The 14,912-nt window shown below is 29.3% G+C and overlaps 1 protein-coding gene across 7 annotated transcripts in view; it reads right to left on the bottom strand.

Moving 5' to 3' along the window:
* Positions 1-11,874, bottom strand: part of Trpm (transient receptor potential cation channel, subfamily M) — a 34,233-nt gene extending 22,359 nt beyond the window's left edge. For 2 of the 7 annotated variants that reach the window (XM_029303708.2, XM_029303715.2), the window contains exons 1-12: positions 11,739-11,874; positions 9,591-10,455; positions 6,783-6,935; positions 6,385-6,493; positions 6,012-6,094; positions 5,427-5,613; positions 5,024-5,237; positions 4,095-4,254; positions 3,748-3,884; positions 3,507-3,663; positions 2,903-3,056; positions 2,502-2,810 (exon numbers count right to left, since the gene is read on the bottom strand). In XM_029303708.2, the coding sequence (XP_029159541.1) occupies positions 2,502-2,810; positions 2,903-3,056; positions 3,507-3,663; positions 3,748-3,884; positions 4,095-4,254; positions 5,024-5,237; positions 5,427-5,613; positions 6,012-6,094; positions 6,385-6,447 (1,464 nt within the window). In that variant the 5' untranslated portion in view covers positions 6,448-6,493; positions 6,783-6,935; positions 9,591-10,455; positions 11,739-11,874. Of the gene's footprint in view, positions 1-2,501; positions 2,811-2,902; positions 3,057-3,506; positions 3,664-3,747; positions 3,885-4,094; positions 4,255-5,023; positions 5,238-5,426; positions 5,614-6,011; positions 6,095-6,384; positions 6,494-6,782; positions 6,949-7,887; positions 8,090-9,590; positions 10,843-11,738 lie in introns of all 7 variants that reach the window. The other 5 variants (XM_029303711.2, XM_085487614.1, XM_029303712.2 and 2 more) reach the window with 5 other exon arrangements.
* Between the last annotated feature and the right edge of the window lie 3,038 nt (positions 11,875-14,912).

The raw sequence follows: 14,912 nt of genomic DNA, 5'->3' as shown, positions 1-14,912 counted from the left end.
CCGTCTTATACGTTAAATTTATATTTATATTACAGAGCCTTGTTAAAACTCTTATATTGTAATATTCAATATACAGCTGCATACTTTTTCTATAAGCAATTATGTGTCCTTTTTACATCAATTGATTGGTCCCATTATTCCGTTCAAAAGTGTATTAATGGTATGATTACCGAAAACTAAATAGGTAGTTCCATTTAAGAAATTGAAGGTGACCATTACATGATCTTCAAATGACTATCCAAGGTCAAATCAATAACATCATCTTATGTCCTCCTCTGAACCGTACAACTTTTGTATAAAACATTTTTTCTATAACCCCGTGATGTCCAAATATTTGCCTATTAAGATTAAAAACTCACTCTGTATAATATATGTATACTACTGTATACATAGTATAGTATATACTATATACAGTATATACAATACTATAATGTATATGTATTTATAGTATATAATTTATAATATATACTGTAAACTATATACTGCAAATAAAGTATACTATAGTATGTAATACTTATAGTGTATAATAGTACCTACTTATAATATAATATAATACTAGCTTTTCGGACCGCGCTTCGCACGGTCCTCATATAGCCTATATTAAACCTGTTTTAACACAAAAAATTAATTCTTTTGTCTGTATTACCGCAAACTACTTTCACATTTGCTGTCCGATTTTTACGAAATTTATACCAAAATAAATGTTTAAATTTTTTCATGGATGATTTTACTATGTTATCTATTTCTTTCTCCCAGATATTTTATTTCGCACTGCGTTTGGATATATTTAAATATTTAGCTTTTTATTTTTATTTTCTTGTTTGTTTATTTTAATTTCTACACAATTTCATATTTTGTGCGTTCTCGCATTGCGTGCGCGCATTTATGGGGTGACGTGGAAACTTAAAAAAAAACCACATAGCAGGCATCCCCGAAAAATTTGAAAACTTTTGATACCAATTTCGTGCAAATCGATCCATAAATGCGTGCGCGCATCAGTGGATGCGTGGGTAGGATAAAATTAAAAAAAATATCTAATAATCCTCTCCCAAAAATTTGCAAAATTTTGGAATAAAAGATAAAAATATGTATTGAATCTTTAAATAAATCCACGAACGCGTGAGTGGGTGCGGATGTGTGTAAAACAAAGAAAAAACTAATAACAGACATTCCCAAAAAATTTAAGAAATTTTAGTACAATTTCTTAAAAATCGGTTCATAAATGCGCGCACGGGTGGGCAAAATTTAAACAAAAATATCAAGTAATCATCCCCTAAAAATTTTCAAAATTTTGCTACTAATTTTTTGAAAATCGGTCTATAAATCCGTATATGCGTGGGTAAAGGTGCAAAAAAAAAAAAAAAAAAAAAAAAAAAAAACTGACGTGAATGTTGTACCTAAAAAAAACCATATAACAGTCCTCTAAAAATTTGCGAATTTTGGTGCCAATTTCGTGCAAATCGGTCCATAAATGCACGCGCATAGGTAGATGCGTGGATGGGATAAAATAAAAAAAAAATATTTAGTAGTCATCCCCGAAAAATTTGTAAAATTTTGGTAACAATTTTTTGAAAATCGGTAAATAAATGCGCATACGCGTGGGTGGTGCGCAGATGGGGGTATAAACCTTAAAAAAAAAAAAAAAACTAAAAGAAAACCATATAACAGCCATCTCTTAAAAATTTGTTAAAGTGCGAAATTTTGGTACCAATTTCATGAAACTCGGTCTACAAATGTGTGGGCGGGCAAAACTAAAAAAAAACCACAGAGCAGCCTCTCCGAAAAATTTGCAACATTTTGGTACGTTTAACAAAAATTGATCAAAAAATGCGTATGCGCAAGAGTAAATGCGTGGGTGGGCGAAATTAAAAAAAAAAAGAAAAAAAAAAAAAACATACAGCAGCCCTCTCCGACAAATTTGGAACATTTTGATACCTGTTTCAAGAAAATCGGTTCACAAATGTGAAAGGAGTTCGCGGTCAGACATACAGACAGACGGTGCTTATATATCTTTATAAAATTATATATACTATAAATTCTCTATATAACTGCATGCTATATAATACTTATATACTATAAATATACTAAATATATACTATAACAATACTATAATACTATAATAATTACTTGTAATATTCATAGTTATTCAAAAAAGTAATATTTATAATCTAATTTTTAATAAAAATTATAACATCAATTATTTTTTCTAAATATAAAATGTCCACTAAAAAAGTAAAAAAGTATATTAAGAGAAATAAATAAGAATTTCGAAATACGTAGATTACACAAATGTTTTTATATTATTTAAAATATATGATATATATTATTTTTGTTTTTTAATAACAATTTCTCTTTTAATTTCTATTTAAATAAATTGAAGGGAAAACAGTTTTACCATCAATATAATCAATAGTCATTGATAATATAGAATATCTCTTTTGTATCCATATTTAAATTGTTTACTGAGAAAAATTGTCGATAGAGAAATAAAGTTGACCTACTGTATTATACAGCTCCTCGAGACGGGGTATCGATAAAAATTTCCGCATGGACACACCATTTTCCAGTAGAAGTTTCACAAAGTCTATCCTGTCATGCTGAAGCGCCTGCATCATAGCCTGTTCTAAAGCACCAGGCGGCCACTTTTGGCCGTATATAAAAATTTCACTTCGAGCAATATCTACGCGATTCCATATTAACGAAAGGGACAGCTGTTCAGCCGGTGACAATTGTTTTGATTTAAACAAAGCTGTCAAGATAGTTTGATCGAGTTCCTGTGGTCTATCTTGCGAGATCCTGAATACAGTGATCTGTAAATATAATTTTTATTCGGATAATTTTCGGTCTTTATATGACCAGATATAAAAATATTTATCTTATTTATAAGAGAAGATGTAGATACCAAATGTTTTTTTCGTGTACATTGCAAGAGTTCTGAACAGAGCTGACTCGCCTGTTCGGCGGAAACTTGAAAAGTGCGTTTAATAGTTTCTAAAACTTGTTCCTTGACGCCCTCCAAAGGCCCTTCTCCATCACCAGTCTGCCCATCTCTCCACCTATATAAAAAAATGTATTTCATAAGTATATACCACAATAAAAAATATATCTTACTTTAATATATAATTTTCAGGGTGTATACCAAATCTTATAAATAAATTCCATCATTTTTCAAAATTCCAAGTACAATTAAATCACTTAAAAAAATTTTTAAATAGAATTTTAAATTAAGTATATTTTTGTTATACATAATTTTTTAACATAAATAAAATATATTTTAATATACTTTGTATAAATGTAATAAATTTTATATTCTTTAAAGATATATTTATAAAAATAAAATCAAAGAGGCAATTTTTAAAAATATTCCCTGAATTCAAAATAAATTCCATAAGTATTTCAGGATTTTTTAAAGTAAAAAAAATTTCCTAAAAGTTTCAGATTTTTTCTGGAAATATACACCCTGAATTTTTTTTAAATAGTTGTGATAAATAAAAGCACGTCATTACTTATGCATAAAAGCGATCAGATCAGCTGCACGTCCTGAGCCATCACAAATTACTACTGGTACAGGTGGATCATCCGTCACATATTCCAAAACCGCACGGATTGTATTTGTTCCGCCTTCGATAACCAAAGCTACTACAGGTATACTGCTGTGCGTATCTGAGAGCAACAACAAAATCAGAAATTCTTAGATATTAGAATGGAAATTCCACGTTTTATAGATCCTCCAAACAACACACTTACATGGTTGCAATTTTAAATTTGAAATGTATTTTTCTAATTTTCTACGAAGAACAATTTCTGCACCGTACCGAGCGCCAGTACCATTGTCCACCAATAAGAAGTAGGCATGTCGATTATTTAACACTGTGTATTTGGTCCTGCAAAAATCAAGAGAGACGTGTTTTAATATTTCTTAAACAGTACAAACATTTTTAAGCGATACATCTTTTTTTTAAATTCCCTGAGTTCAAATCAAATTTCATGATAATTCCAGGATTTTTCAAGGTAGAACAAAATTCTCTGAGAATTTCAGGTTTTCCAGGGTTTTTCAGAGTATACACCCTGTATGTTATATCGCAAACTCTCACCATGGCGAGGAGACACAATCGTATGATACTTCTCCACCGCGACTGATCAACTCGTGACTCTTGTCCAAAATTCCCCAAGGGGCAATTCCTATGCTCACCACTCGACCTTGTCGTTGAGAACGTTCCAACAATAAAGCATCACCGACTTGTCGCGTAACACCTATCATTGGAATAAAAATAGAAATAAAAATATTAATTTTTGGATACAATGTCCAATAAAATAAGAAAATTTGTAGAGCCAGCTTTTTAAAAGTTCCTTTATTGTACACGTTTTTTAAATGTTTTCTATTTATATAGTTGAAAAATTGAAAAAGTCGAGAGTGTAGTTTTTCTAGTATTTAATATTGATTTATTAATTTATTATAAATATAATTTGGACAATAGCAAAGCGCCAATGTATCGTAATATTTAAATACTAAAAAATATATGCAAAAATATAATATAAAATAAAAATAGAAAACAAAAAATAATTTATTATAAACGTCTTAAGGAATTATTAATTTATTTAAATTATTTATTAAATTATTATTTAGTTTGTTTATTAAATTATTATTTATTTAATTATTTATTAAATAAAGAAAGAGTTACTCTAATTTATTTAATTATCTATTAAAAAATTGAATTTTTTAAATAAAAATTACATAAGATCCTGATATTGAAATAGATAGGCAATAAAACAGATCACCAAATTTTAATAAAGACAAAATATGTTAGCTGTTAGACATGTTTCTTAAGTTAAAAACTAATAAATTCTAAAACTAATAAGTTCTAAATAAAAGTCAAATTAAAAAGGCATTTTTTTAAATTCCTCGAATTTCAAACAAATTCCTAAAAATTTCCTGATTTTTCAAAGTAAAATAAAATTTCCTAAGAATATACACTCTATTAAACTTATTATTCTTTCCATAAAATTACTAAAAATTATATACCTGTATTGGTTCCTCCCGTGAATATCCATGCTCCCGTTGTTTTAGCGGCTTTCAATAAGCCTTTACGTAAAACCTTCTTCAAACTCGGCTGAAGCTCGAAATTTGATCTACCACCATGGACCGTAATTAACAATTTGGGCAAGCCTAAATTCCATTCTCGACATAAAAGCTGAACAATTGGTTCCGGTCGTGTATCATGAGCCAATCTTACGTACTGCAAATAATATTATATGTCAATTTCATTCATATATGTATAAAATATATTTAATATGTGAGAGAACACATATTAAAAATTCTTAGATTTCTTTTTATTTCAAAATAGCATCTAAGAATTTTTAGTGTGTTTTCTGAAGATTCAGGAGCCTTAATAATATAAAAATAATATAAAAACAAGAACAGATACTTGTGCTTTTGTAGGATGCGGGCCACCCTGAAATTCTATAGTGCCATATGCATCGGTGGGGAAAGCGCGAGTATTTTTTCCTGGAAACCACTGTTCACGATCTTTTTCTCTGGTATTACTGAGAGTGTAACTTTGAACATCTGCCCCAGTTCCACAATGATGAGTGTATGAATTGCCACAGCAACATCTATGATAATTATATCTTAGTATAAAAATACTTGATTTTTTGAGATTATATCTACATTAATGATTAATTTTATATTTTGTTTATTATTGCATATGTTATAAAAGTTATAATATTACACTATTAAAAAAAATAGGGAACACCTTTCATATCCTTAAAATTGAATTGAAATTTAAACTTTGGCAAAAAATCATAGTAGACTAAAAATTAAAAAAGCATTTTGAAGCTTGAAGTTTCAACTTTAACGCGGAATCGATGATAAAATACAAAGTATAAACAATTGTTTATTATATATAAGATATTAATATATCAAAGAGCTATATACTCAAAAAATTGTATAATTTATACTTTATAAATATTATTTTTCTTATTAAATTCAACCTTTCATACAAAATTTTTACCTATGCTCATCTTCCACGCTCGGAATAAACTTTGCACATTCTCTCTTTTGAAATGTAGCCTCTATCCAATTGCGTTCAGTTGTCTATAATTTAAAAAAAATATATAAATTGTAGTTATAAATATAAAAGAATATTATAAAAATATGTATACTTATTAGCTATTGTTGTTATTTAATATAATTATCAAATTGTATCATGATAAAATAATAATAATAATAATAATAATAATAATAATAATAATAATAATAATAATAATAATAATAATAACTGCTAAAATATTAATATTAAAATTGCAATAAATTAATCTTTTAGAATATGTGATATCTTTAACAGAGGATAATAAAAGAAATATTCTTAATAACAAAAAATATACCTTAATTTTTTTCTTTTTCACTTTTGGAGTATTTGCACCACAGATAATATTTCCAATTGCCATCTTGGCGTGTGTGAAATTTACATTCACATTAACTTAAACAATACAACTAAAAATTCATAAAAAATGCAAAAAATCATATATAAGAAAAACTAGAAACTTATCAATATAGTGTGCAAAAGATTCATATATTTAATTTATTGCACATACAAAACATACTATAAAATTTATTATATAATATGGTTACATATATACATATACTAAACTTAAAACATTCAAAAATGTTGTTTACTGTATAATAAAGTAATAAAATAGTGAGTAATATAAAACTAAAAAATAAATATTTACATGTTTAAAGTTACAATTACAAGATGAGATTATATGTAAATGTTACTCACCAATCGACAAGATTTATTTTTGACAATCATCTTTAATTCATAAATAACAATGTAAATTGTGCTTAATTTACTGTATTTTATATTTGATTGTCACAGTTATATTAGAATTCTCATCATTTCTTATCCTCTCACATTCATATAGAGAAACCATGTCTAAAAAAGAAAACTAAACTTATGAATGTATCAAAGACGATGAAAGCTGTTATTCTATAATAAGAAATTATAAATGGGAATTATTTATTACTTTGCAAAAATTCATAAATACTTGATAGAATGAGACTAAACTTTCAGAATAGACATTGATATACTTATAAAATAATAGTAAAATAAAATATATAAACTTGTAAAAAAATAAATAAAGTATAATAGTTTATATTTATAAACTTTTACAATATACATAATATAAAAATTATTTCATATTAAATAAAAAATAATTATGATTATAAATAAATATAGATTATAAATAATATAAAAAGTGACACATTTAAAAATGTTGATTCAAAAGTACACAAAACATAATTTAATATATGTAACATATAAGTATCTTGAATCTCTTCATTTTTATTCTATTCATTTTTATTGTAAGTATTGTAATATTGCGATGACTTATACCACAAGTTTTATCACTAACAATAAAACAATTAAATTAACATTAAATGCTTTTAATTTAAATGTATAATAAATTGAAAATAAATTGACATTTGTGAGTCACTTGAATAATATTCTGATTAACTTAATCATTAAATAATAGATTTGTATTTTTCGCCAGAGAGAATTTAAAAAATAATAATTAGTTCGACCATACTGGCTCTTATTAATAATTCGTCTTTATTAGATATGAAGTACACTACGTTTCGACCTTAAATTTAGGTCCTTTTCAAATGCTAAAATTATAAAAAATCAATAGTTAGTGACGCAAAACTAAAACTAAATACAAGTCAATTCATGCAGGGAGAGACAACAATGTACTTACTTAAAACAATTCTAATAAGCCACATTAAGCTATAGAGATATAAATTATGATATGTTAAGCGCTGTGAACTTTAACATGTCGCTAAGACATTCTGTCAACTACTGATATAAGACGCTAAATTATTCTAATGACCTTATCATAAATAGAGTTGAGATGTCACCCATCCTGGCAGATATGGTGATGGATGATCTAGAGTCTCATTGCTTAAATTCATTGCAGTTCGCAGTTCCGGTTTATTTCAGATATGTCAATGACATTTTTACTGTTATACCACGCAATAAATTAGATGAGATGTTATCGGTTTTAATGCTTACCACCAATGGTTAAAATTCACCTATGAAATAGAATGTAATAATTCCATCAATTTTTTAGACACAACAATTATTAGGTGTAGTAAAGGAAAGTTAATCACTAATTAGTTTAGGAAGCCCACTTTCTCAGGGAGATACATTAACGTCCTTTCAGCCCATCTGTTTAAAAATAAAATTAACTGCATAAACAATTTAGTGGACAGAGCCATCTTATTGTCAAATAAAAAATTTCATAATAATAATATAAATATAGTAAAACAGATTTTAACTAATAATAAATTTCCATTACTTACCATTTATAAATATATAAAAAAGACTACAATTTTAAAAAAATAAGAACACCAATAATAATAGCAGGAAAAATAGTAATATTAATAACTTAAATGATTGTACATATATTGTGTTATCATACATGGGAAATTTCAGCGACAACATCTCTTAATCACTTAGAAAAAAAGGACTAAGAGTAGTATATAAATTACAGAAAAAACTAATTGTAAGTAGCCTTATCAAAAGAGATAAGGATACCACTCCTAAATTAAATAAAACAAATGTCGTTTATAGACTGGAATGCATTGATTGCAATGTTTTTTACATAGGACAAACAAAGAGACATCTAAATACTCGCATAAAGGAACACCAGAACATTAAAAAGCATGAATCGAATCTGTCGGTTGTTAGCAAACATAGAATAGAATGCAATCACGATTTCCGGTGGCTTGACCCTTGTATTTTACATACTGAAAAACATAGACGTAAGAGAGAGATTGCTGAAATGTTATATATTAAAAAGCAAACAAACACAATCAATCTTCAAACTGACACAGACAATCTCAATTCTGTTTATGATAAGGTCATTAGAATAATTTAGTGTCTTGTATCAGTAGTTGACAGAATGTCTTAGCAACATGTTAAAGTTCACAATGCTTAACATATCATAATTTATATCTTAATGTGGCTTATTAGAATTGTTTTAAGTAAGTACATTGTTGTCTTTCCTTGCACGAATTGACTTGTATTTAGTTTTAGTTTTGCGTCGCTAACTATTAATTTTTTATAATTTTAGCACTTGAAAAAGACCTAAATTTAAAGTCGAAACGTAATGTACCAGTATGGTCGAACTAATCATTAATTTCCTTATTATTTTTTAATCATTAAATAACCATCAGTAAAATTTTTAATGACGATATAATTATTATATATACAGAGTGTAAAATTGAAACTGAGTAAAAAATTCATATAAAATATATATATATATATATATATATATATATATATATATATACACATATGTAAAATTCATATGTATACAAAAATGTGTGATTTTTATGTTCAATCATATTTGAGTTGAAACTTAAGATTAAAGTGTATAATTTGCGATTTTTAACAAATAGGTAATAAAACAGTAAAATAATCTCATGTATCGTTGTTGACATTTCAACTGTCACTCAATGTATGTGAAAAGATCAAACAAGGATAACAATGACATGAAATGACAGTAAAAAAATGGTTCTTTTTTTATACCTGTATTTCCTTATTTTTTACTTCTGCTGCTTCAAAAAAAAAAATTGCGAGCACAAATATTTATTTAATTTCGAAAAATATGTGCAATTAAATTCACGACCAAATGAAAAAAAGAGATCTCATTCCTCAAGTTGGATCATATGATATAACAGAATTGTTCACATATATTCACTGCAAAAAGGGTCAAAAATTAAGTGATCGCGTTCACATAACACTTGTAACATACGTTAAATGTATTCGCACAAATTCGTGGATTTCGATAAAGATACATCGAAGAAACAAACTCGGAGCATCAACGAGAGAGGTTATTTTTAATGCACTTAACTCCTTGCGGGACGCATCACCACACACACGTTTCCTTTGTTATATATAATAAGTATATACTTTGATAAAATTATTTTCTCGCGGAGGGATTTTATTAAGGGTCAGCAGGAGTCACGAGCAATCTCCGAACTGATAATGGAGACCCCACATGGTGATAACGCAAAACTCGAGGGACACAGTAGCCGAAAATCAAGATATATATAAGATTTTATTGTGCGCATACGCGAGAAATCCAACCAATATCATGACAGCTGATAACACGTGTCGTCAGAGTAATCACGTGTTCATTTATAAAGTGGTATTCATAGGGTGCATTCGTTTATGCAGTGACTGCCGCAGAATGCCGCAAATGTCGTTCGTTTACTCCACCTCCGCAACCGACTGCAGCGCAGTTTGTTGTTCGTTTAAGCAGAGCTGCTGCCTATCTGCGCAGCCATCTCGGAGGTCCTGCTTAGGATGCTTTGCTCGCAGTACTGCGGACTACTGCGTAAACGAATGTAGTCTTCTCCATTGTTAAGCCAATTGAACTTGGAAACGTTGCCTGAAAATTATTTCAATTATGAGTTATGTTATAAAAGTTCAGAACAAAGAAGGTGGAGAATAACTCCTCCAAATAGATCCTACAAAACTAAAAGTAATGCAAGGTAAGTAATACAATAAAATTATGAAGTCTGTTAATTTATATTTACGATCCAATTAACTTAAAAATGCACTTTTATCAAGAATATAAATTTAAAGTAATCTGTTTAAAAAAAATGTGCTTTGTATAAAGATGCAATTCTGTTACAGTCATTCCTAGCTATCAAGCTACTTCGTCCCCAGTAAGTTTGGAAAAATCTGAGAAGTCTACATTCAGCAACATTTCAATCCTACCGTCATCACTGTCTAAAAATGTTATGTGCACACGTCATATGTCAGAACCTTCAACCTATTTAAAAATTTTATTATATTTATTCAAATAATAATTCATATTTAATATAAATATGATGGTTTCTAAATCGGCCTAAGAGCCATAGCACGAAAAATTACGAAAATTAATTATTCGGAACTGTATCTCTTGGTACGAGATTACTAAAGTTCCATATATTAATTAACCTTGAACTTACATATGGAGAAATAGGCGCGAAAAATATAGGTCCGAAAAGTCGCTGAAGCGGGAATCGAACCCGCGTCTTTCACTTTCCGGGCGACTACTCTTACCACTAAGCTATTCAGACTCTTTCGATCCTATATTTTTCATTTGCCTTTTTAGTAGATGTTAGTAAATAACGCCGTGATTAGGCCAGGCGTGAATAAACTCAGAAATAAATATTTTTTATCGGCTCTCAATATAAACAATATAAATATGATGGTTTCTAAATTGACCTAAAAGCCATATAGCACGAAAAATTACGAAAATTAATTATTCGGAACTGTATATCTTGGTACGAGATTACTAAAGTTTCATATTAATTAACCTCGAACTTACATATGGAGAAATAGGCGCGAAAAATATAGGTCCGAAAAGTCTAAATAGCTATTAGTGATAAGAGCAGTCGCCCGGAAAGTGAAAGACGCGGGTTCGATTCCCGCTTCAGCGACTTTTTGGACCTATATTTTTTGCGCCTATTTCTCCATATGTAAGTTCGAGGTTAATTAATATATGGAACTTTAGTAATCTCGTACCAAGAGATACAGTTCCGAATAATTAATTTTTGTAATTTTTCGTGCTATGGGTCTTAGGCCGATTTAGAAACCATCATATTTATATTGTTTATATTGAGAGCCGATAAAAAATATTTATTTCTAAGTTAATTCATATTTATTTAAAATTTCTTTACTTACGCACTCCAATTACAATCTGAGCAGTCAATTCACGCAGGTGATCGTTCGGTAAATGATGTCACGTGACTCGCAGATAATAGACGCAGTGGATGCGCAGTGGATGCGCTAATCACTGCATAAACGAATGCACCCATAAAGTTCGTATTAAGCCTGATCCATAAGGTCGGGTTCACAATAGATGATTTTTAAATCCTTAGGCCGGATCTACAATAGGTATAGTAATGTGGCGCCTTTCCATTTGGACAAACGTGGACGGACAGTTTACGAACGTACTAGCGCCATTATACACTGCGTTCATATATCCCGAAAAGTACTACAGTAAAACCTCGTTTATCCGAGGTAATGTGGGGAAGGGGTAGTACCTCGGATAAGTGAAAACTCGGATAACACGGAATAAATAAAAAAAACTCGAAAGCTTCCCTTATTTTTGGTATATTTAAAATGGTAACAAGAGAATTTAACCACATTAACATATGAAAATGAAAAATTAACGAACGTGGATTAATTTTTCGCGTAACAAGCATTACATACTTACATATTACAAACGTGGTTTAAAAAAGTCAGTGATAGAGCACTGCTTCAACCTGCTCATTCGTTTTTTAGCTGCAATATCTCGTCATCGTTTCATCAATAAGAGATCACTTGCAGTATTTTCCGGCTGTTCCTCGATATATTTGAGAGCTAGTTCAAGCGCATTTAATCCTTCTTCGTGGCTGATTACCGGACTTTCTTCCGCCTCGCCGTCTTCTATATCATCCGCGATCTCTTCTCCAGAATTTACGAGTTGGCCAATTTCGTCGTCTGTAAATTCTTCTTCACAATCATCACCATGAACCCATTCCTCAGTATCGTTTCTTTCGATGTTTTCACAACCAAGAATCTGCTCCATAATGCTATGCAGATCTACATCGTCTGCTATTTCATCGCTTTGATTGTTAGAACACAAGATTTTTGCCCATGATCTTTCAAGCGTAAGCCTTTGGACAACATCCCAAGCTTGAACTGACCAGTAAATAACACTTTTCATATTTATTGCTAGCAAACACTCTTTAAGGGTACTACCCGCGGCGCTTTTTTCCAGAATTTCTTGCAGCAAAAAACGTCGATAATGACGTTTGAAAGTCTCGAGTACGCCTTGATTCATTGGTTGTCCAATGGAGATCACATTCGGTGGAAAAAATTTTACAATTATATTTTCACTTCTGAGAACCGACTCGTTCGGGTGTGATGGAGCGTTGTCGAGTAACAAAATAGCTTTTCTTGGAAGACCATTTTTGTTTAAAAATCTCTCAACCGAAGGGACGAATTGTTCGAAAAACCATTTTTGGAAAAGATCGCGACTCATCCAAGCACTCTTTTGATGCACGTAGTATAATATTTGGAGGATTATTCTTTTATGCTGTTATTTAATTTTTTAAAGTTATTTTATATTTATTCTTTCAGATATTACACATATAACAGAACTTAGAAATACATATATACATTTATTAAAATTTTATATTAATGTTATAGTACTTAATATAAATTTATTTTTTATAAATATTTAACATATATTTGAAAAAAGAAGAATAAAATAAAATTTCAAAGATAAATGATAATTACACAATGTCATGTTGATATCAATATACACGTACAATATAAAATATACATATATAATATAGAGTGAAACTTATTACCTTTATCATTTGTACGCACTGTACTTTTTAACATTATACATTTTTAACAGCCTTATTGTTACTAAATACTATAAAATAATTATATTAAGAAAAGTATTTAAAAATCAATTTTTATTATTTTAAATTTTCTTTGTCATCACCTGCGTCTTATTAAAAGCTTTAATTTACTGACAAGTAACACTACCCAAGTGCCACTCGCCGATTTTGATATACTTAGAATATGTTGTAATCTAGGTCAAAATAAGAGACACGTATTTTTTTATACGTGCCCATACGGCCGTTAAAGTGGTGAAAACCCTCTTGAAGAAAAATAGGTTTTTATCTTTCTGAGCAAATATCGTCGAAACAGTAGGAGATATAAAAAAATTTTTAAACAACATTTTTATGGTTTCTAATGTACTTTAAAACTGTGCAATCAAATTTTTCAAAAATTTTATATTTTTCAAAATTCTCCTCCCTCTTCTCAATTTTTGAAAATTAAAAAATTTTGTTTATAGTATAACTTATAGTATATTTAACAACAAAATCAATCATATATGATAAAGTTGTATTCCGAAGTCGCAGTATTCAGAAATACCATATAACATATCAATTTGAAGTACCTCTGTATACCGCTATACACGCCTCTGTCCGCCTTATGACTCTTACTATTCATGGCGATAGCTTTGTAATTTCACAGAGACTACCATAAAAGACGGGCTCTTGAAGGATTTATTTGAAAAAATAAGTCAAGTTCTCGCTCTCTGTCGAACCCAGGAATAACCAACGTGGAGGTGACAAAAAATCAATTAAATCCTTCAAGAGCCCGTTTTTTATGGTAGTCTCTGTGAAATTACGAACAAAGCTATCGCCATGAATAGCAAGAGTCATAAGGCGGACAAAGCGCGTGTATAGCGGTATACAGAGGTACTTCAAACTGATATATGGTATTTCTGAATACTGCGACTTCGGAATACAACTTTATCATATATGGTTGAATTTGTTGTTAAATATACTATAAGTTATACTATAAACAAAATTTTTTAATTTTCAAAAATTGAGAGGCGGGAAGAGGATTTTGAAAAATATAAAATTTTTGAAAAATTTGATTGCACAGTTTTAAAGTACATTAGAAACCATAAAAATGTTGTTTAAAAATTTTTTTTATATCTCCTACTGTTTCGACGATATTTGCTCAGAAAGATAAAAACCTATTTTTCTTCAAGAGGATTTTCACCACTTTAACGGCCGTATGGGCACGTATAAAAAAAATACGTGTCTCTTATTTTGACCTAGACTACAACATATTCTAAGTATATCAAAATCGGCGAGTGGCACTTGGGTAGTGTTACTTGTAAGATGGATTATTCACTATCTATTTTATTTGTCATCACTTGTGTCTGCTTCAAATATGTCTATTTTTTTCTTGAAAGCTGTTATATCCCTAAAAGATGTAACTATTAAGAAATAACTACTTATATTACATCCGCTTGACGACGGGCACTGACCGCGTAAAAAC

This window comes from Nylanderia fulva, unplaced genomic scaffold (genome assembly GCF_048542155.1).
Source record: "Nylanderia fulva isolate GAGA-0341 unplaced genomic scaffold, ASM4854215v1 Scaffold58, whole genome shotgun sequence".
NCBI lineage: Eukaryota > Metazoa > Arthropoda > Insecta > Hymenoptera > Formicidae > Nylanderia > Nylanderia fulva.
The sequence above is the reverse complement of the archived record's forward strand: the minus strand, read 5'-3'. Positions and strand labels throughout refer to the sequence as shown.